General features: G+C 41.3%; 1 protein-coding gene and 1 long non-coding RNA gene across 2 annotated transcripts in view; one reads left to right on the forward strand and one right to left on the reverse strand.

The window, feature by feature from the left end:
- Positions 1-101: 101 nt before the first annotated feature.
- On the forward strand, positions 102-19753 carry LOC102462775 (uncharacterized). The gene is made up of 4 exons (XR_012896586.1): positions 102-737; positions 8043-8143; positions 17935-18016; positions 18552-19753. It is a non-coding gene; the product is annotated as an uncharacterized LOC102462775 (long non-coding RNA).
- Positions 15045-20412, reverse strand: part of LOC102462943 (translocating chain-associated membrane protein 1-like 1) — a 52336-nt gene continuing 46968 nt past the window's right edge. Inside the window, exon 11 of the mRNA XM_006132197.3 lies at positions 15045-17982. Within this exon, the coding sequence (XP_006132259.1) occupies positions 17906-17982 (77 nt within the window). The 3' untranslated portion in view covers positions 15045-17905. The remainder of the gene's footprint in view (positions 17983-20412) is intronic.

A 20412-nucleotide genomic window follows, 5' to 3' on the forward strand; every position in this document is an offset into this window, starting at 1 on the left:
CAGGCGCGCGGTTCCTCACGGGACCTGTAGTCCTCCGCCGAGCCACACCCCCTTGGAAACTTCTTCTCCCAGGGATCTCCGCGGCCGCCCGCCAACCCCGTGGCTCCGAAGGGGAGATTTTTTTTTTTCTATTTCCGGCGTCCACCTTCCGAGTTCCTGAGAAGGCCGCGAGTGGAGGAGCCTTGCGCGAGCCGGGTTCCCATTTCGCTTCAGCGGGACCATATAACCCCCCTTAACTCCAGCTGAGGCTGCGTGCTGGCTCCCAGGCGGAGCAGCGGAGCGGGGGGCGCTCTGCCTGCCTCCCCCCGCCCGACGTGGGGGAGGGGCTGCGCAGCACAGGCCGCCTTGGGCAAGCGGCCACTTTCGGTCGGTCTCTTGAGGGTCACGTCGGTACTTGTGTTACTAGGACTAGGCTCAGGTGGGGGGAGGGCCCAAAGGCCTCCACTGCCCGTTACGGCGCCGGCCCTGCCCTGCCCGCGCCATTGGTCAGGAGCCCAGTGAGTAGGTGCATAGGGGATTGGCGGTGAAGGAAGCCAGTGCCCCCCGCGGGGCCAGGAACTGAGGTGGAGAGGGAGGGGGCTCACCCGCCATTCATGCAGAGCTCAAAGGGTCGTTTCAAACACTCATCCAAGCCTTCCTATTGAAAAACGCCGAGTCCCTCCCAGCGCTGCGGGAAGAAGGCTTTGGCCTCGTTCCCGGAATTATCGCAGTGCTGTTGGCTACATCATTTGGAGCAGGTCAGAAGTGTAGTGGGTCACCAAGGGCTGCCCCTTGCTGCACGGAGGGTAACAGCAAAGACTGTTGGCAGATCCATAGCAGAGTAAAGCAGCAGCCACCATGTTGCTCTTCTAGAGTGGAAATGTGACTTGAGTTCCACATAAAGGCTACGTCTACACTGGCATGATTTTCCAGAAATGCTTTTAACAGAAAAGTTTTCCATTAAAAGCATTTTTGGAAAAGCGCGTCTAGATTGGCAGGACGCTTTTCTGAAAAGCACTTTTTGCGGAAAAGCGTCCGTGGCCAATCTAGACGCGCTTTTCCGTAAAAAAGCCCCGATTGCCACTTTCGCGATCGGGGCTTTTTTTGCGGAAAACAAATCTCTGCTGTCTACACTGGCCCTTTTGCGCAAAAGTTTTTTGGAAAAAGACTTTTGCCTGAACAGGAGCAGCATAGTATTTCCGCAAAAGCACTGACAATCTTACATGAGATCGTCAGTGCTTTTGCGGAAATTTAAGCAGCCAGTGTAGACAGCTGGCAAGTTTTTCGCAAAAGCATCTTCCCAGCACTAGACAAAGCCAAAATGCTTTTGTTGAGGAATCAGATATGCCATTTCTTGGTTACTTATGATTCAAGTAAATGCTTGTGTTGGGGGGGGAGTTTCCGCCTCTCACACACTATGCAAATAGTTTCAGGAGGTAGCCTAGTTAGTCTGTATAGGATAAACTTAAAAATCAACCAATAGTCTGGTAGCACTTTCAAATCTAACAAAATGTAGATGATATGAGCTTTCATGGACACAGCTCATGATACCATCTATGTTTTGTTGGTAAAGTGCTACCAGACTATTGGTTGTTTTTTAAGTTTATGCAAATAGTGACATGGACAAATTGATCTCATGGCAGGTGCAGGTGATGTACCCTGTTGTTTGTCCCTTAGCGGTACAGTATCTTGAGTGAGATTACAGCAGGGCATTTGTGCACCATTATTTGTGAAAGAATGTCAGAGACTACTGGAAAAGTTAACAAGTAGGGATAAATTATCTAATTAAGGACTGTCCTTACATATAGGTGAAAGGAAACTCCAACTTTTTCATTGAATGTTGTTCAGAAATCACAAATTTATTAACAGAGGAACAATGTATGCTATTTTCCCCAAATAATGTAAGTTAAGTGCTACATCTTTCTATTTCCAAACTTACATTTATCTATTAATTTAAATTAACTAGGCATATGTATCATGGACTTGAAGATAGGCCTTCTACATTGTGCAGGGTAGTTCTTCAAGTTAAAGCTTATTAGTATATGATGTCTCAGAAGGGTAGCCATGTTAGTCTGTAACTTTAATAAAAAAAAATAGTAGTCCTGTAGCACTTGGCCTGGATCTACACTAGGGATTTATTTTGAAATAAGCAGAGTATCCACACTACCAAGCCAGTTATTTTGAAATAAGGGGCTGGTTATTTTTAAATAACTCCAGCTTTTCTTGGGGAATAAGCTTATTCTGAAATACATATTTTGGGAGTTATTTCAAAATAATTTCGTAGTGCAGACATCCCCTTACAGAATAATTAAATTAAAAATTAAACGAATGTGAGCTTTCATTGGCAAATATCATAGATAAATCTATATCTATGTTCTCTAAGGCTACGTCTACACTGGCCAGTCTTGCGCAAGACCATATGTAAATGAGGCGCGGTGACGAATATTGCCATGCCTCATTGGCATACTAAATGAGCCATCATTTTACGCAAGGGGCTTTTGCGCAAGAAGGAGCAATCTACACTGCTCCTTGCACAAAAACCCCCTCTTGCACAAGAGCCATTCTGCCTCTTTTTTTCAGTGTTCCTTGCGCAAAAGCCCCTTGTGCGAAAATGGCAGCTCATTAAGTATGCTAATGAGGCATGGCGATATTCTTCACCGTGCTTCATTTGCATATATTCTTGTGCAAGACTGGCCAGTGTAGACGTAGCCTAAGCGTGCATCTACACATCAGGGCTTAACTCAAAATAAGCTACACAAATTGAGCTACCTCAATTGTGTAGCTTATTTCAAAATTGGGAGCATCTTCCCAGCACTTATTTCAAAATAGAACACTCTTCCTCCGACTTCCCTTTCTCTTTGTATAATGAGGGTTACAGGAGTCAGAGTAAGAAGACCTGAAAAAAGGGAACAGTGGAGCATGGTACTTAATTCACATGGATTGGGAGTAGTGGAGAGAGAAGAATAGGTAAGGATAGTTTTGGAGGAAAGCAAAATAATGTAAGCCAGCAGAACAATGTGTACATTTTGATATTTTCTTTGCGTGTCTTTTCTACTTAACTTGTTAAATCATGGCCCAGCTTCCACAACATGTAGCACAACCAGGACACTGATGGAGGCCATTGATAATATAATTAGGGCCCTAGCAAATTTATAGTCCTAGATTTTAAAAATCACAAGTGTCATTATTTCAGCTATTTAAATCTGAAATGGCATGGTGGTGTAATTGTAGAGGTCTTGCCTCATAAAGGAGTTGTGGGGAGGTCACAAAGTTATTGTATAGGGGTTGTGGTACTGATACCCTTACTTCTGCACTGCTGTTGGCAATGCTGCTGCCTTCAGATGTCGGCAACTACAACATGGTGGCTGCTAGCCAGGAGTTCAGCTCTGAAAAGGCAGAACCGCCACCAGCGGCAGTTCAGGAATAAGGACGTCGTAGAAGAAGATTATTACCCTTACTTCTGCACCGCAGCTAGTGGGGTGATGCTTTCAGGTCTGAGTGCCTGGCTCACAGTTGCTGCACTCTGTGTGCCCAGTTACGAAGGCAGTGCAAAAGAAGGTGGTGGCAATTCTGCATCTCCCTAAACTATCCATTCCTCTGCGACTCCCTTTTAGGCCATGAATTCCCAATTAGAGAAACAGTGATTGCCCTGGTGACATCTTTATAGTACAGGCAGTCCCCGGGTTACGTACAAGATAGGGACTGTAGGTTTGTTCTTAAGTTGAATTTGTATGTAAGTCGAAACTGGTACATATTGTAGGGGAAACTCTAGCCAAACATTTCTCCAGAGCTCAGTTTTATTCTCCCACACCTCACTTCCCTCAGTCCTTTATTCTCAAGCTGAGGTGTCTGCTGAGAAAAGCCGCTCCGCGTCTCCCTGGTCTGCTGGAAGGGGGGGGGGGGGGGGGGCGCTAGCTTCACGTCTCTCTGGTCTGCTGGGGGGAAGCAGCTAGTGCGGGGTTGCCTCACCCCGTTTGTAAGTAGGGATCCGATGTAAGTCGGATCCATGTAACCCGGGGACTGCCTGTAGAGAGTAAAAGCATGCAAAAGACTTTTGGTCTTCATTGCAGGAGACCAAATTACAAGGTCTGACACACATTTTTCATGGCAATTAATTTGGTAAGGCCTTAAGTACAGTACAGATAGTAGAAGAACTGTAGTGGATTGAGGTGTCAATAGAAGTGGTTTTAGGAACAAACATACACATTGAGTCATCAGGTTCAAATGATATTCACACAAGAATTTTGAAGGAACTTACATAAAATTGCTAAACTATTAACTGATATGTAACCTGTTTATATCAATCTCTAGCAGAAAATGAGTGTAGCTAATTTGAGAATTTTTTAAAGGCAGCAGAGGTGAACCTGTCAATTGCAGGCAGTAAACCAGACATTCAGACCATGCCAATTGATTGAAACTACAGTAAGAAGCAGAATTATCAAATAGATAGATTACACAGTATGTTTGGAAAGAGTCAATATAGCTTTTGTAAAGGGAAATCATGCCTTACCTATCTATTATAATGGATCAGTAACCTACGGCATGTGTGCCACTAATGACATTCAAGCCGATTTTCAGCCCCACTCTTTCTCCCCCACACTGCCACTGGAGAGTGCCCCCTTCTCCCTACAGCAGGTTAGAGGCAGCTCTGGGGCTTAGGCTCCTCACTGGCACCTAGACCAGTCCAGGACCAACCCTGCATGTGCCACTGCTGCAGCCACGTGGTCTGGGGCTAGCTGTGGAGGTGCTGCTGACACAGCTTCGCAGTCTGGGGCCAATTCGGAATCACGTGGCAGCAGCAGCGCCTCTGGGGCCAGCCCTGGACCACATGGACTGCAGCAGTGGGGCCTATGGGGCAGCCCCAGACTGTGTCAACAGTGGAAGTAGGGCCTTTGGGGCCAGGCCCAGACCACATGAACCCCAGCAGCAGGGCCTCCCTCCGGGGTGGCTGGGACAGCGAGGCTGCAGCCATTGCTACAAGGAGGCATGAAGCCAGGTAAGGTTCCCCCCACTCCAAACCCCTCACTTCCCTCCCAAGACCCAGCACTCCCTCCCTTGTTCCTGCAACCTTTCTCGTGGCCACACACTGCACACTCCCTTACTCCTGCTCCCTCCACCTGGCTAGACACCCTACTCCCACATGCTTCTGCACCCTACCCACTGGCATGCTGCAGGGTGGTGGGGGCTAGGGAGCTAGCACATTGCTCAGTTGGGCTGTGAGCGGGGGCTGAAAGCCAGTGTGGGACTCAGTTGGGCTGCTGTGGGGAGGAGCAAGAGCCAGTGTACAGCTCATCTGCGGTGCAGGGCAGTGGCAGGGAGCCAGCTTTTGGCTCAGCTAGGCTGCAGGAGCTGGCGCGTAGATTAGGTGGGCTGTGAGGGAGGGGAGCTGGCATGTGGCTCAGCTGTGCTGCAGGAGAAGCCAGGAAGCCCAGTGGGATGGCAGGGGGCTTGAAATGACCTCCCCTGCTCCAGAAAAATCTTCATCCGCGACCAGTAAGGTTCAACCTGTACTAAACTTATGGGTAAATGTAATCTAAACCTTCTAGAAAGTGTCAAATCTACATATTAGAACGTGTGTTTGAATTGGATTTTTAAAAACCTAATAATAAAATGTACGAATAATGATTTGGCCATCTCCAACACACCACGTTCTCAAATTTGCAAAAGAGACAGTGACAGTCTCAACTCCACCATCTCTCCATTAAGAAAAAAATACATCCTTACTTTGAGAATCTATTAAAGTCTCTGTGTATGACAAAGGAACAAGTAGTATGTTTTACTAGAGCACATGACTCAGTAAAAGTATGTACACTGGTAAACCAAATAAGTATCCAGTGTTTAGCTAGAAGTTGATTCCTTTATATCAGAATCCATAAATAAGTAATTATGATTTATAGGATGCAGTAGCCTGATCACTGTTGAGGCCCTTCCAAAAGACATAAATGCTTGCCTATTAGAGTAGTGCTTATTGAGATGAAGTTATCCTTCACAGAATCAAGTCTGGCTTAGGTATGTCAGCCAAGGACTATCCAGATACACAGACTTTACAAGGGATAATACTGTATGCTTCTAGAGGTGTGACATTTTGTTCAAAATTGTGCCAAATGTTACTGAGCAGCTGTAGTTATAAGTACTACTACTGTATACTTAACTTTAGATATTTTAGTACTAGCTGGACTTACCCCGTGTTGCCCAGGAAACTGGAGGAACAAAATTTAGAAAAACAGAAGTTGGTCCTGACAGCCTCCAGCCACACCACAGTTGCCAGTGCCTGACATCTGGTCATTATGGCAGACTCCCATGCTTTCCTACTGCTGCATAAAGCAAAATCTCTGACTCAGAAAAGAGGCATTGCAATGTTGAGAATCAGAGCTATTTGACTTGGCAAACTTAGATACAGAAGTCACAATAGAAACTGTGTCTCTGTTTTCTTCCCATGTCATGAGTCTTGGAGCCATTAAAAGCACAGTGGAAGGGAGAGCCCCCAAATCACCCTGGCTTGTTTCCCCACCATTGCTGGAAGCATATGGAGGCCCCTCTTCAATAGTGCAATGTTTTGCTTCCTATCAGATGGTATTTTTGCTAATTATCCTTGTAAAAGCTAATGTTTTTTGGTAGGGAAGTAGGGGATAGGCATGCTGGGTCTGCAAATTCTCATCCAAGAGCTGAGTATAGGGATGCCTCAATCAATGGGGCTGGCCCTACTGAATCTGAGTGATTTCAAGGTGGCACCTCAAACTCTTCTCCCATCTTTTTTGAGGAAACTATGAGTCAACTACTTGAGTCTGCTGGCACCTCTATAGTCCTTCCTCCAGCACCACCCCCTTGACCAGCTGCCTCTCCAGGATCATCCAGTATCAAACCTAGAACCTGTGCCCATATTTGAGATACCTCCCACCCCCCCACTTTGGATTAATTTCTCACCCACCCAGCATCATCCAATGCTGCCCCTTGGGCCAGTGCCTCTCAAAGGAGACCTCCCCCCCCGCCATGGGCTTCATTTGTCACTCACTCCCTGCAGGATTGTCCAGCCCCACTTCCTTCATCCCCCTACAATCCTGCCTTCCCTCCACTCACCCACAATGGTCCAGCCCCACGCCCACCCCAATCCTGCCCTCCCCCACTCCCAACCGTCCAGCCCCCCCAGATCAGCCAGCCCCCCACTGATCCAGCCCCTCAATCCTGCCCTACCCCCATGTGCCTCCCAACGGTCCAGCCCCCCCCCCATCCTGCCCTCCCCCCACTCGCTCCCAATGGTCCAGCCTCCCCGGACCAGCCCACACCCCCAACAATCCAGTTCCCCAATCCAGCCGTATCCCCCATTTGCCCCCATTCATTCCTTCCCCCCCCTCCCCGCACTTCCGGGTCCCCAGTGCACCTCCTTCTAGACATTTTTTCAAAGTGGCAGCTGAGCGGTAACACCAGCCCTGCCCCCTCTGCCAGAGCGAGTCCCAGCAGCAACCCACCCACCCATTGGTTGGCCGCCAGGCCCCGAGCCAATTGCAGTATTGAAGAGGGGCCTCCATATTCTTCCAGCAATGGCGGGGAAGCCGCTTCTCCCCATACTGCCAAGCTCCGTGCAGCGGCGTTGGTCTCTCATCTTTTCCCTCCCACTTGTACCTTAAAACCTTCTCCTGGAGGAAAGGTTATCCCATGGAAATTTTGGTTGTGGTAGGTCTTATAGTGTCCAAGTTATTAGAGCACAAACATACACACATTCTCCTTTATATATTAGATTTAATTTTCCAGTGATTGAGAAAGGGCTCTCCTAGGAAAGTCTTTGATTCAGCTCAAAGACACATCAAATAGGAATCTAAAAAAAATTTTCAACTCCACGGGTCATTATAAATCTGCATCTGCCCTTCCCTCTTATTTTTAAAATATGAGATTTAATTGATCTGGGATCAAACATAACTTTCTAAATTAGTCATTTCTTCAAAGTGCAGTTTTGTTGTGAAAAACACTATGAAAAAAGTGACAATTTATTTGGTGTGAAGTAGATTATATTTTGGCTCATGAATTGTTGATAACATTTGACTATGTTCTGTCTGCAAATTCTGTAGTTGGTGCTGCATGAGCCAAAAGGAACCACATTTATAAATATACTACACTACTTTGAGGATGGGATTTTCAAAAGAGCACGATTACAATTGAAAGTCAATGGGTAAGTCCTTTTTGTGGAAAAGTCTAACCATCTATGTACTACACTATGTTCATGTTTGCAAAGCACTGTGTATGTAGTATACAGTACAGTATTATATTACTTGCATAGAATGAATGGAAAAATGGTACCATTATATTTGAGTTAGAATTCTTAGAAAGCCTACAGTTGTCAAGCAACCATAGTTTAGATCAACAATGAGCAACCTAGGCTAGTGAGTGGGCCACAGGAGTGACCCTCTTTCAGCTCATCAGATCGCAACCCCGTTCTAATCACGATGCTCTCCTGAGATAAGATAGTTTGCTAACTGTGCTTGTGTACCTACAATTTTCAGGGTGTGCCGACTGAAAGGTAGCAGTGCTTTGACTGGATGTAGAGGGAGCTATGACTTTCATATCAATGTTGTGTGCAATCAGCACACATCTCACTTCGCATCCCCTTGCTTTGTGTACATGTCACTGTAGTAACACTGGTAGGCAAAAACCAACACAGACAGAAACCAGTGGTATCGAGCAACCCAGTGTGTGAGCAACAGTAAACAGAATGTCTGGTGGGCCACACGAAAAACTCCAATGGACCACATGGCCTTTGGGCTGCAGGTTGCCCACCACTGATTTAGATGCAGCCTATCCTGATGGAAGTTTCTCTCTAGATTTAGGAACACCATATCCCCAAACATTATCTATGCAGATGTAGCACTCTTTACATTAACATTCCTGCATTTACAATGGAAATGTTTCTTGATACAGGTATATAAAGACAGGAGGTGTGGTTTTTCCCTACATGTCTTACTGATGCCTAGAAAACCTCGCAAATCTTCAGCTCTGCACTTTGTATCTGCGGGTATCTGCATTTGAGGATGTGGATATCCGTGGCTCATTTTTGCAAATTCCGATGCAGATACAAATTTTATATCTATAGCCCTGCAAATTTGCAGATATAGGCTGGTATCTGCAGATGGGGATACTAATTTTTGTGGATGCAATACATATTTTGCTATCTGTGCTGGGGTCTACTAATAAACTATGCAGATACACCTTTTAAATGTAAACAAAGTCTAAATGTAGACATGCTGCAGCACAACTAAAAATTGCAACACCTACTTTACGTTGTTGTGTGTATACATAAGGGCTTAGCAGCAATGCATTTGTGTAGCTGCACTTCTAGCGGAGGGGGGTGAAGTATGGGGGAGGGAAAAATATAATGAAAAGTCCTCACAATTGCTGTCTGGCCCAGTCTGGAAGGATCATTATATGCACCATGGAGACAGTAGAAAGAGGTGCCTTATGGCAGCAAACACTTTGCAAAATTATGTGCACACTTTTTATACTACTTTCTCCATAGACACTATTAATGCTTTTCAGATGGCTTGACACTGTAATTGACCAAATTATAAAAGTCAATTGATTTAGTGTAGTAATAAAAAGTGATTTAATGTCAGCACAAAATAATTATAATTACAGAATTAAAAAAAATCATCAATACATATCAGAAACAGTTACAGAACACCAGCAAAACTTTCTATGGATCAAGGTCTCCTTTTAGACATTTTACCAAACGAATGATCACAAGTTTACGTACATAAGAAAACATAGCTTTTGTGCTATGTTTTACCAACTGAAATCAAACAAAAACAACAAACAAAACAACCAAATTACATATACTTTATCAGGCTCAAAAGTAAAATAACTGATGGTATTTTCAACAAGAATTTTGTTCATTATAGCACAATCTTAGCCTATAGACTGTGGATAAAGTGTTTAAACAGATTTATTTTTCTTAATGCATGAGAAAAAACAATGCATTTCAGCACTCAAATGGATTAATTGAAAGAGAAAAGACAAATCACTTAAACGGAAGGTACAGTTTAATGTCAATTTAAAAACAAGCTTTCATATTTGTTGCAATCAGATGATTCCACGTTCATCATAGTTCATGAGCAGTATAATATGTATTACATTGCTGGTTTAAATGTAGAGTCAATTCTACATATACATTTTACTGGATAACTGTAATTGTAAAAAATGTTAAGACACTATTACAGTTTGTAAACATTACTCTCTTGTTCATCATTGTTAAACCCATAGGTTTAGTTTCAACTTCTGAGGCTTAAAACTAATAACAAAGAGAGGGTTAATTTTATAACTATGATTTACAGTATTGAGGTCCTTTTAGCCAACAATTCTCAGCACTAGCATATTTTACATTTTGGAGGATGGGGAAGCATCCAACATTCAGACAGAATAAAGAAGGCATCAGTGTATTCCAAGAAGCAATATACCTCCAACTTAAGGAGATATAGCAGACATTCAGATAGATAATGTTGGGAGATAAGCAAGTGTAGATGATACATTTATAAAAGTCACAATTAATTGCCACCTCTGCCAAATTTAATAGGAAACCCAATTAAATGATTTATAACATATGCAATACCAGGGCTTCATTATTTGACAATATTGGGCATCTAGAAATTTTTCTCAAATCTTGGAGCTAGAGTGAAGCAACTTAAAAAAAAAAAGGACCATTAAGGCCTGGTCCAACTCCCATTGGGAGTATTGAATTTAATAGTTTGATCAGGCCCTGGTTGAAGTACTGCTGCAGGAACAGCATCAGTAAATCTGTAAAGTGGTTTTAAATAAAATTTTAAAACTTAAAATACACATTTGTCACTTAAATTATGTTATATTTACTACTAATGTCATTGTAACCTTAAAGCAACATATTGCAGATGAAGCATAACCCTTTCATGTTCTGAAGGTTAAAATAAGAGGATCCAAGTTTGGTTTCACAATAGGTTCTTTGCACACTTAGATTTTTCTATTTGAAATGGATAAGAGCTGTTACCAGGTGACTTTAATGTACATGCTCCCCTCCCCCAAATAAACCTTACCTTTGAAGAACTCCTGAAGTACAAATGAAATCTGTAACTAGACAGGACACAACAGAAAACTGAGTGAAATGGTTCTAAAATATTATTTATGATGATTTAGTAAAATGCTTACACAAATGAGTAGGACTACTCATGGAGTTGTCACAGGACTAGAAAGTTTTGCCTCAGATTTTGTGCTAACATCTCATGCAACCTCGGCTAAGTCAATGGGGTTTCAAGCAAGCATAAAGGCAGAACTTGACCCTTAATGTATTTGAAGTTCATGATACTATAAAAATGAAAAATATCAAGCTAGTTTAATGAAGATATAGGAAACTGGTAAAAATAAGGACATTCATTATCTATGATACTGTGGGGAGGGATAGCTAAGTGGATTGAGCATTGGCCTGCTAAACCCATGGTTGTGAGCTCAATCCTTGAGGGGGCCATTTAGAGATCTGGGGCAAATCTGTTAGGGATGGTACTTGGTCCTGCTATGAGGGCAGGGGACTGGACTCAAGGTCCTTTCCAGTTCTATAAGATGGTATATCTCTATAGATTATAAAATACTTGTTAGAAGAGGATCTTGAACACTTTGGGTAATATTTTCAGAAATGCCCAAGACCCAGATTTTTAAAGCCATTTAGAGATTTAACGCCCACTAAAATCAATGGGCCTTGATTCTAAAGTGAATTTGGGGTCTAAGGACTTGTCTTCACAGCCACAGAGATAGACACTGCAGCAGTCAATTTTCCAGTGTTCGATTTAGCGGGTCTAGTAAAGACCTACGAAATCAAATGTTGACAGTGCCTCCATCAACTGCAGTACTCCTCACAGTCGCAAAGAGCAAGGCAAGTCGACAGGAGCATTTCTTCCGTGGACCTCCTGATATGGGTCCACCCCAGAAAATAGATATATGTTGACTCTAGCTACGCAATTGTAGCTGGAATTGCATATTTTACTTCGATTTTTTCCACCGGTGTAGATTTGTCCCAAAGACCTTTGAGTCACTGGGCACAAGTTATAAGTATTCCTTGAGCCAGTTCTACACTAGGGGATAAATTTGAATTAAGATATGCAACTCCAGCTACGTTAATTGTGTAGCTGGAGTCAACATAGCTTAATTCAAACTTTGGCACAATCCTCTTAGTGGGAGGGCAACAAGAGAAAAGCTCCTGTTGACTTCCCTTACTCCTCACGAAGAATATGAGTGCCACCCTCAGTGTTCAATTTAGTGAGTTTTTACTAGACACACTAAATCAAATACCAGAAGATCGACCTCTGGAGTGTCGATCCGCAGGTAAGCGTAGACATGGCTTAAGACATTTAGACATTCTGAGAATTCTAAACCTTGACACCTTGATACTCTTTAAAGATGAAGCGGTATATGCACTCCCAACCATAATCCTGAATACCATATACCTGAATTAGGCCCCAGTATAGCAGAGCATGTTGGCATGTACTCAAGTCTCATTTAAGTCAGTGGGAGTTAAGCATGTCCTTTGATGAATTACAGTCTTGTTATAGTTTCAGCTGTATGGATTAGATTAATATTTTGTTAGAAAATGGTTGATATTTCAAAGGTGGTAGAAGAGGTTGTTGAAGAACATTTCCAAATGTTCAAAACTTTAAAAAAAAAATCAGTTGTCAAGCACTTGGGAATTTTTATTTGCTAACTTCCTTCTAAATATTGTGCTTAATACAAGTACATGAGTCCTGACAGTGTCACAAAGTTTCTTTCAACCAATGAACAAAGCAATGTGTGTCAAATTTTATTTGGCAGTGTAAAATTAATTAAGGACTGGGGTTCTTACTTTTGAAGTCTTAAAATTTACTCTTTCAAATCAAATAAAAATTAATATTAGGTGGGCTGGGAGTTTTCTACTCACAATCAAATGGGAATATTAGTACAGTTATTTATTAGTATCATAGATCGCTTTCACTCGCCTAACCCATTATCTTTCCCTCACATGTTATAGTCAACCACCCTCAAATCAGGTAGAAAAAGCAACAAACCACCACTCCAAAAAACAAACAGCAACAAAAACTAAAAAAATAAATAGTCATTCTACATATTAGCCTACAAGGAACTGAACAATAACATGAATCATTGCCACTTCCCGACATCACACAAAAGTCCTTACCTCAGAACAGCCAGCTCTAAGTTTGCTCCCTAATGCAACTCATACTTGCTTTGGGAAGGAATAAGCCACATACTTCCCACCCCCAACCTTCCATCTTCTATTATTTGACTTTTCAAACAGTGCAACAGTCACTGAAATATATACGGAATTACATTGCAAAGTTACCAATACATACTGCCTTAAGCAAAGGTTTGTGGGGGGGTTTTTCTTCAAGTTGTTTAAAGTTTACTAAAAAGTCCTAATATTAAGGCACAGGCCTAGTCCATGCTATGCATTTTGATATTCCAGGGTGAACAACCAAAAATGGCATGGAATGAAAAAAGATTTAAACCAAATATTTTTACCTTTAAAAAAAAATTGTGAGGTTTTCCTCTCAGGCTACAAGACTCTGATTCCTATCCTTATTTTACAGATCTGGTATGTGTGCATGAACACAGTCTCTATACATACAATATTTATGCACCAAGGACACTTTAAATGTTTCACTTAAATTATTTGACTTCAGAAACAGATGCCTTAGAGTGTCCATTATATATGACATGCAACAAGAATAGCATCCAAATACATTTTGTTCAGTGAATTCATAAGCATTGTGCTAGAAATGTACTTTTCCGTAATACTGAAGGGGAAAAGATTTAAAGAACAGCATCCTAAAATTATGACTTAGCCTCCTAAATAAGTGTCTAGATTTTGAAGACTGTTGAGTGTTCTGTGGTGCCCATAATGGGAATCTGGTTACTAAATTATGGTAACAGCTAGATGTTCCATGCTTTTAAAAGTGTACTTTTTAGGTGCATAGCTATAGATGTGACCTAATTTTAGGCTTTTAAAAAAAATCTTGGTCTGAATGCTTTTGAAATGAATGGGGGGGGGGGGGGAAGGAAAAATGTTTTTATTCAATAAAATGTATCAATAATGTGAAAGCAATATAACTTATTCTATATTCAGTGTCCTTAGTGTAATCCCCTTCTCAGGATGAAAGATTTTACCTATATAATAACTAGTCTTTGGCGGTCTCAGCTGGAAAGTGGCCCAAAACCTAAATGTATGGCATACTTACAGTTGTGGGTACTTATCAAAGAAAGTGTTGTCTTGTGAGCAGTATGGTAAAGGCTAAGCAGGTCACGCCAAAACTGCTCAGAAGATACTTTTATTAAATGAGGCATTCATGATTATACAAATACGTTTATTAAAATTGTTAAAAAAATATATATTTTAGTTCCATGGTAAACATTCTCAGTAGAAATGTACAGGTTTATGATAAATTACACATGATACCCCTACAATGCATTTGCACATGGGAACAGTTAGGGCAAATTAGAAAATAGGTTCATAAGACTTAAATACCAGTCATTACTATGTAGGTAACTTACAAAAATATCAGTAGCCTTATCATAGTCAAACAAGTGCTTAGATCAATATGGCAACACCTAAGATTAAAAAATTGCATGATTCAAGGGCTTGGTAATATGATATGGAATTCTCGCTCACTTTTCACAGAAGTTTGGTCAGGAGTTAGGCATGATTCATTCACTGCGCTAGGAATTCAGAATCCTGATTTCTACTCTCAGCAGAGAGGCAATGAGCCCTACTGTGTACTAGGACAAGTCACTTAACCTGTCACTTTCTTAATTTATACACTGAGAACACTGCTACTTATGTACCTTACAGAGGGTAATGACAATTTATTCTTCTAAAGTGCTTTCAACATAGTGTGTTTAAGTGACAAATAATAATCAATTGTAGACTAGGGGAACAGTGGCCATAAACTCTTTCTGTTGGATGTGAACTCATGCTCTATATGAAATGAGTCTATAACCAGTTTCTAGGGGGAAGAATTGGGTAGATGCAGCTGAATTTTTAAAGTGGCCCCCTCAGCAGTCTGTGTAGATTCTGCTTCACTTCACTAAACCCCCCCCGCCCCCCAAAAAAAACAGTACTGCAAGGAACACAAGATAGGGAAAGAAGCTGGGCAGCCAGTCCGGGGGGGATTGGGGGAGAGAAGGGTAGAAATAGCAATAAAGAAAAAACCTACATATGGATAAACATTAAATAATTATTCTTTCAATAAAGTTGTATATGTTATATTTTGTGGCATTAACATTGAGGCCATGTTTACACTAGGACACTATTTCAAAATTACTAAATTTGACTTAAGAACTCCTGATTTAACAAATTCAAACTAGTGTGTCCTCACTACAGGGAAGCATCGACATTAGTCCAAGACAAGCTCCATTAATGTGGACACATTACCTCAGACTTAGAGACCCAGGAAGCACACTGGGGAGCTGCGGAAGGCCTCCCAGAGGCCAATAAGTTTGAATTAGCAGCACCGGAGCATCCACACTAACATTATTTTGCAATTACTATTTTGGAATTAGCATTATTCCTCAAGAAAAGAAGTACAGAGTTCGAATTCCGCAGCCCGTTATTTCAAAATAACAGGCTTAGTAGTGTGAACACACTGCTTATAAATTCTAACTTGAGGGGAAGGGGTTATTTTAGAATAAGGTCCTAGTGTAGACCAGGGCTTAAGAACTTTAAACCTTCCTAAATCTTAACCACTTCAGAACACACGACAAAGCAATTTAATGCGTATATCTGGTGTTTCATGCACCCAAGGCATATAATAAAACATCAGCTCTAATGCATGTCAGCTGTTTTCTGAACAAAATTTTGTATGCTGGAGAAATAGGATCCAATTGACTAACAGGATGGCAAGTAGTCATGCAAAATGGATGCATTGGTTGAGGATAAGAGGCCTTTAATGCAGTATTTATTAGACCACTTAATTATACCAGCATCAGATCTTATTATTTATGAGGAAACATTCTGAAATTGTCTACAGATTTAAATATAAATCATATAAAAATCAATATTTAAATAATGAGCACCTTAATAGCTTCATGGAGATACAAAAACTTAAACCTGATTCTGAAACCAAAACAAGTGGCTCCTTAACACAGGTAATTAAAAATCTTAGCTACTTTTAAAAAACCCCCACAGTTACAGAAATTACATTTACTAAATTCAACTTCATAGTATTTATGAAAAAGCCATGTGTAACTATCATCCAGGTCGGTAACAAAAATTTAAAGAAAAATTACCAGAATAATTCTCACAAAATTTTGCCATGGGGGTAATATCTGTGTCAGTTTTGCCATTTACTTCAATGGCACCAAGATTTCACACTAATAATTGACAACTTATTTCCAGATAAGACATTATGATCTATTTCAAACTCCCTATGTACGTTGGCAATTCTGCAAGTTGAATGCATTCGATACTCTGAGTGTATATGTAAAATATCAAAATCGCCTAAGAGGAAGTTAGGTATATTAAGTCAGAACTTGATGAACATGTTACATAATCACGTTTTATATAATCTTTAAAGGGAAATAGATGTAATTTACTCTTTTTTTGCCATGCTTGTATGTATTTCAGATATACTATCTCTTAAGTCAGTTGTGCAGAAGTTTAAAGTTAAACACATATGGTCATATATTTTTGGCCCATAATTTAGGTTTTGTAAAACTGGTTTTATAAAGCATAATTTTAATGAAAATGTTTCCAATATTTGTTTTTAAAAATTACTATTTATTTTAGAAATATGTGTATGTCTGTCCATCTGAGAGTTGGTTTGTTTAAGAACGCCTATAAAAAGTAAGAGCTAGACTCACCAAATTTGGTATGCAGAAACAATAAGTTCCTCTTATGATAACATAAAACACGGTCATGGTTTGGTTTAGGGATGTGAAAGGTTAACTGGTAAGCATCACCCTTATCAGGTTCCACAGGGCCCACCGCAGACAGGTGCTACTCCAGCCCGAGGGGGCACTCCTGCCCAGCAGCAGGTGGGGAGGGCTGGAGCAGCCCTCCATCCCCCCTGCTTACTCCCCATTTAATCTGTTAAGCAGTTAAACAATATGTTTAACTGTCTAACTAATGCAACAGGATTTTTCATCCATAGTTTGGTTGTGCCAGGATAATGAGATGTGCTTGGGATTCTATTGTTTCTCATAAAATAGAAAGGAGGGGTCTGGCAGGAGGGAGTTATACCGCAGAATGACCACAGGGGGGGAAGCAAGAAAGCTATAACCCTATTGAACTGGCAGGAGTGGAGAAAGGAACAGCTATCTAGTATATATTTCAGAGAGTTTGTCTATGTCTGTCCCCCAGCTGGGAGACATGCACCACTGCGCTTTCTGTGTCTGCTGGGAGCTGCAACCCCAAGCTGCTGTGGTGAGAAAGGGCTCGGGTTGTTTTGTCTCTCTGAGGTAGCCTGCATACCGAACCTCTCATCCCCAGCCCCACCCTGGAACAATGATTTAAATAGAGAAAAACAAAATTTAAGAACCTGAGTCATGCCAGGTAAATCTTCTAATTCCAAATAAACAGATTGTTTAGATTGAAATATTCTCCTGAAATATCTGTCACTAATACACTGCAGAATTGTGCTACTAAGAGCCAGAAAGTGCAAATGATTTTTCTGTTTTCATTGTCCAAGCTAAGTGAAACCAAAAGAGGCAAACATTAATTGTAAATAAATTTGATTAAAGATGATCAGTTTTCATAATAACTTATGTATTAATAAAGAAATGTGTTTAAAATATATTATTTTAACCTGACAGTGTCAATTTAAATCATAACAAGACAAAATAATAGTAATAGCCTATGAATCTGCAGTGATAGAATATATTTTTAAATCACAGTCTTCTGTCAATATGTTGTCTTCTAACTTTAGATTTTATCTCATAATGCTTTTGATTTTCTTGTTCTAGGCGATGCTCCTCCATCTTCTAATTTTACTGCTCCATTGACAAAGTTAGCTGCAATTTTAAAGCAGGGAAAGTTAAAGTACAGGTAAAATGCTATGTGCCTTTGTAAAATGCAAAACAAAAAGTTAGAATGAAAACCTAAAAATGTCATACAACAAATTCCATGCTTACGGTAGGTATAGCTCTGGGACCTCCTAGCATTCTTCTCACTGGTTTAACAAACAAATGTAAGCAGAGTAAAAACCCTGGAAGTTACTATACACTTGCCTGCAGTAGGGGCTCCCTTTTGCACTAATACCAGTAAATTTTCTTTAGTAATGTTTTAACAAAGATTAAAGGCATAGGCCACAATTCCAGAAAGCATTTAAGCACATGCTTAAGTCTGTCTCTTAGTATGTTGTTGCTCAGAGCTATAGCATTTGCAAAAATTGTGTCAGTAGAGCACTGGAACAAGAAAGATAATGTTTTGAAGGACTTCTAGAATACTCACTTCCTAATTCCCTCATTCCCTTTGCCAATGGAGGTTGGAACCCAAAGATTTTTCTGTACTATAGTTATGCGTGAACTGTCAATAACAACACAATAGAAGTCTATGGTAACCTAAAATATTTGTCCCGCAGAATAGTTCCCTCTAATCTGCAGGCCTACAGAAGAAATTTCTACCCCACCCACCTCCTAAGCAGAGCTGCACAGCGGTGTGGTGGGAGACAAGTGGCAGATAGGCAGCTGGTCCGGCGGCTGGGCTCCGAGGAACTGCATGGCAGACGGGTGGCTGCTCCAGCCACCTGGCACCAGAGGAACCATGTGGTGGGTAGGCAAGCAGCTGCTCCAGCCATCCAGAGGAAGCATGTGGTAGGCGGGTTGCTGCCACCAGGGGTTGGGGCCACAGGTGGGCGGGTAGGGTCCCTGTCACTGGGGTTTGGGGCTGTGGGCAGGCAATTTGCTACCACTGGGGGTTGGAGCCATGGGTTGGAGGGTTGCTGCTGTTGGGGGTTGGGGTTGAAGGGATTCTTCATTCCTATTATTAAAATAGAGAAGTGAAAGGTACCAAAAAATTGAAATTATCAGAGTTGAGAACAGATACTGGATGTTAAGCCCTCTTGCTGTATATGCTGGATGAATGGATCACTACCCAAGAATCCATGGCATAAGCAAATCTGAAGGTAAGAGCTGTACTATGTCTTTTATTTCAACCTTGAAGTGTAGGAGGTATGGTATACATTGAGCTGGAGGAGAGAAGGTAGGACTATTGCAGTTTAAGTTTACCCGAGCCTAGCACTACTGATAACTTCCTGTGTGACTTCAGGCAATTTACTGACTACCTGTGCCTCAGTTTCCCTGTCTATAACATAGGGACATTGTGCCTCAAAAGCATCACAGAAGGTTTGGGATGCTTTGTTCATTTAATGTGGACAAAGTGGCATGAGACTGCCAGCACAAAGGGGAAAGAGTTATCTGCTACATTGAGTGCCTAATCCCACCTTACTAGGTCAAGCTCTGGGCTTCCTTCCCATCGCCAAAGCACCAAATGCATAGCCATGTAATCCTTGCCCTCAGCTTCATGCCCTCACACCCCCTTGCCTGGACCTTCAAGAAAGGGGAAGCACAGACCAATGCAGTGTTATCCTCCTGCATCTACAGATGATCTCCTGCTCATTGATTTGCCCACCCACAGCAGACTGTGAAATCCACAAGATTTCAGACACTTTCACTGCTGCTATTTGCAATACTACGGACAGCTGTGAAGCTCAATAACAGTGTCAATTACATGCTGCTATACGGAAAAGAAATGAAGAGAAACAGCAGACAGTGAATTATAGAAAAAGAGATGGATCCACAAGGTTGGAGGATGAGTAGGCTAGCAGATACATGTCTTTTACAGCAGCTTGAAGGCTCTGAAAGGTAATAGAGAGTAAAAGATGCTTCTCTAACACCCATTATGAATAATGAGATAATTTTAATTGATTTTCATGGGTGCTGGATGATGTCTTTAGTAAAGCTGAAGTATCCCTAAGGTACAGAAAGATATGAACAAGTGAGCTCCTAAAAAGGTTCCAGAGACAGTACCCTGGTAAGCAATTCCAACAACTCTTCAGAGCATTATACTGGATCTTACAGTGACAGATTCCAGTCTTTCATATATACTTCTGCCTAACATGGTTAGTCTCCTAGTAGTAGATGTAATTTTCTTCCAAATCTTACCTATGCAACATAATAGGAAATCTTTGTTCACTGCGTGTCCTTAAGTGATTACAATTTCATTTCATAGTAGTTTTTTTCTTGAAAGGTTCCAATTGTCATTATAAAAAAAGTCTTTGTAATTTAATGTATAATTTAGAAAAGTGACAGGAATGTAACTGCCCAAAATTAAATAAAAATGGAATTTATGGTTATCAAGAAAAATGCCACCTTAAAAGCCTTATAGATAAAATAGACAACATACCATTCTTATTTGTAAGCATTCAAAGACGGTTTCTAAAG

This window comes from Pelodiscus sinensis, chromosome 18, assembly GCF_049634645.1.
Source record: "Pelodiscus sinensis isolate JC-2024 chromosome 18, ASM4963464v1, whole genome shotgun sequence".
In the NCBI taxonomy this organism is placed as follows: Eukaryota; Metazoa; Chordata; order Testudines; family Trionychidae; genus Pelodiscus; species Pelodiscus sinensis.